This window comes from Verticillium alfalfae, genomic scaffold, assembly GCF_000150825.1.
Source record: "Verticillium alfalfae VaMs.102 supercont1.9 genomic scaffold, whole genome shotgun sequence".
In the NCBI taxonomy this organism is placed as follows: domain Eukaryota; kingdom Fungi; phylum Ascomycota; class Sordariomycetes; order Glomerellales; family Plectosphaerellaceae; genus Verticillium; species Verticillium alfalfae.
In genome coordinates, this window is record NW_003315030.1 from 699040 (window position 1) to 702415 (window position 3376).

The 3376-nt window shown below is 54.4% G+C and overlaps 1 protein-coding gene across 1 annotated transcript in view; it reads left to right on the top strand.

The window, feature by feature from the left end:
* Positions 1 to 8: 8 nt before the first annotated feature.
* The window catches only part of VDBG_07166 (conserved hypothetical protein), a gene marked incomplete at both ends in the record, with an annotated part of 4940 nt that continues 1572 nt past the window's right edge, over positions 9 to 3376 (top strand). Inside the window, 2 exons of the mRNA XM_003002549.1 lie at positions 9 to 2612; positions 2664 to 3338. Coding sequence (XP_003002595.1) covers positions 9 to 2612; positions 2664 to 3338 — 3279 coding nt within the window. The remainder of the gene's footprint in view (positions 2613 to 2663; positions 3339 to 3376) is intronic.

The following is a 3376-nucleotide window of genomic DNA, read 5'->3' on the forward strand; positions in this document are numbered from 1 at the left end:
TTCCCGACATGTTGGAATCAACCGTGAGGCAGCTTGCCGGAACCGACCGAGACGCCAAGACCGATGCCTACATGATGCTCGTTCGCGCTCTGCAAGCTTCCAACAACTTGCCCGACAGAGTGGCCCTGCAAAGCAAAATGGGTCTCTTTGTACAGTTTATTCAGCGTGACATTGTCGCCAAAACGCCTGCTGGCACTTCTGATTCGCCTCTTGTCAGCAAGGCCCTCACTCTTCTCGACACTTTTCTCTTCTTCCCAGCGATTGCTTCGACGATACCCAGCGACTTTGGCATTTTCATTGTTGACCATTGCATCCGATCATTCGAAGACCCGGCGCTACCCAAGGATCTGGCACGGCGCCTGATGCACGTCATGGCAAAGCAGGATTTCCCCCTGAGGGTCATGACGTCCGACCGCATCAAGAGGCTGGTGAGCGCGCTTCACGCCATGGATGGCCCTTCAAGGGGCAAGATGGTCGTTGTTTCCCGCCTCAGGATCTACGCTCGGCTCATGATACAGACCAAAGCGTACATGGCCGTGCATACCGAGTGGCTCAACGATGTCTTGACAGACATGTTGAGCAGCGTTAAAGACGTCAGAAACTCAGCTATCAAACTCGGGTTCGAAGCATCCTTTGTGTTTGGGAGAGAAAAGCTTCTTCAGCGCAAGTTCATGGACCTCCTTGAAATGTCCATCGAGGAGATGACCTACATCGAGTGGTACCACGCACAGCTTCAAGAAATGATCAAGGGTGATAGCCAGGACAAGGCCGCCGTCCCCAAGATATGGAGTGTCATTATCCTTCTTCTTCAATACCCCCTCAACAAGTGGCGTTACTTCAACCCCTCCCTAATGATTATCCAGAAATGCTTCAACGTCGCTGAGTCGAATCGCGAGGCCAATTACGCCTGGAATCGCTATGTCTACACGGCGCACCTCGACGAACCGACTTTCCACAAGGTCCTACCGACTCTCTTCATGCCGCTCGCCAGCCAGCTGAGCAAATCAACCGTCTCGCCGGTGAAGCGTGAGCTTGTCATGGGTGGTTTGTGTAACCTCTACTACTACGCTTTCAAACCCAATACAAACCCAGCCCACCTTGACGCCTACTGGGACGTGAGCGTCCAACCTCTCACAGATGCCCTTGTTCCATCGGCAAATATCCCTGACACGCTGGACCTCCATCTTCAACGTGCGACAGCGATCTTGATTGGTTTGCTAGACTCCTCCACCTTGCGTATCTGGCGGGATGACCGTATCAAGGACAGCCCGACAGCGAAGCCCGAAGAGCTGCCCGTGATTGATTCCAAATGGGTCCGACGCAACGCCCCACGAGTCTTCAAGGTCATCAGCCCGATAATGGACAAGCACTTTTGTCAACTAGCAGATCGAACAAGCTCGATCCACAAGCTCTGGCGAGCATTGGTGGGCTCAGTCGCCTTTGCGGCATCCAAAGAGATCAAGGTTTCGACCGACACCGCTACATTCGTCTCTGAGATGTTCGGCCTGCTTCTGAAGCACTGGCAGACTGGCATTTCAACAGAAGGAGACACGACTGAGACAGCGCGGCAATTCATTCGTGCTGTGCAGGAAATGGTCCTGACGGCAGTCGAATCCCTTGGCCTACTACCCTTTACCGAAAAGATGATCTCCCTGGGACGACTAAGCAGCTTTATTCCCGTTGCCACCCCATCTCATCGGCCTGGGAAGAACCTCGGTGATGTGCGTTCGCCACTACAGCATCTTTTCGGACTGTTCTCAAGACTGCCACCAGGCATCCCTGACGACGAAACCTACCTCGAATTTCTGCGCGCTGTTTTCTCGCCCTTCTTTTCGACCACCAAGTCGGCCAAGGCTCGGTCTGAGCTCGCCACAGAGATGCTGCAGGCTGTCCCCATCTGGTCTCCTACCACATCTTTCTACCCTTATGGACCTTGGGTGCTCGCTTCGGAAAGCATGATCGCCGCAATGAGTATATCACAAAGCAGCATTCAGACAACCAGCTCGAGCGGCGATGTCATTCTTGGACACGAGTACCGATCCATTGCCAGGATGCTTGAAAGGGGGTGGAAAGAGACACCTAATCTGCCACTCAATTACTGGAATGAGTTGTATACAGCCCTAGCTAACCGTGCGGTTGAAGAGGTTGGCGAGCCTGGCAAGGCCATTGGTGTGATCGAGCCATTAGCCAAGATGATCAGGGAAACTCTTCCCGCTGATTCGTCTATGGCTTTGCCACCCAATGCCTTCCGTGTTGCAACCGAGCTACTTTCTTCAGCAAACCATCCTCAAGATCGACATGCTCTGGAGGCAGCACGGCGCCGCGTATGGGGGACAGCTGTTACCGGGTCAAGAGGCCCATCGTTCGACCCTTTCGACCATCTTTATCAGCTCGTTGACCATCTTTTGCTGCACTTTTATGCCCTCGGCAGTTTGGAAGGTCTCGCTGAGGTCGCCACGCCTTTCTTTGAGGAAATCTCCGACTTTTTGCTCCGTTGCAACCCAGTCCTTGTCCTCCGCACAATCACCAACCTGGAGAGCGGCATCTCGGTGTGGATTCAGGACCAGCAAGGTATTTTGAGCAGCCGTCGTGATGGGGCTCAAACCGAAGCTGTAAGTGGACGTGGCTGATGAGACACAGAAGAAGAACTGACAAAGAACTAGGTCAAAAAACTTTGGACTACGGTCTGCAGCACGATACTCTCCGGGGAACAACCTCAACTTGAATCTTTTGAGATGCTGCTCTGCGCTGGCTTCGAGAGCAAACACCGCCAAATCGTGAACACTGCCGCTGAAGCGTGGAACCGCGTTTTTGAGGCTGCTGGTGATGTACAATACCCGGAAAGGCTGAAGGCTGTGCTCCTCTCCTCCCAGTCAGTTCTCGACCTGGTTCTTCCCGGCCTCCAGATTCCCAGCATACCCTCCGAATCCCACAACCGATCTTTTGTCGACTCCCAAGTCGACGTGCCGGCAGCGATTTCGTCGTCTTCGCGATCGTCTCGCCGGGGCGTTCTGACTTCATCAAAGTCTCGCCAGCTTGCGTCTTCGAGTCCAGCTAGGTTGAACCTGGCGGCAAAACAGCTATCAAGCAGTACCCCGAAAAGGACACGAAGCAGTGCCCGAAGCACGCCGAAGTCCCGACTGAGGCACGACGACTCGCAGCTTCACTTCACACCCGTCGAATCCTCGCCGCTCGCTGGGGCCCAGGAATCCCAGATTTTGACGGAACGACAGCAGGAGGTCAGAGAGAGGCAGAAGGATGCTGCCGCCATCTTCCCCGGCCTCAGGAGTAGTCCTCTGAAGCACGAGGCGGCGGCGGCCCAGCAGTCATCGTCCAAGGTGACTGCAGCCGAATCACGTAAGCAAAGACAGCGAGA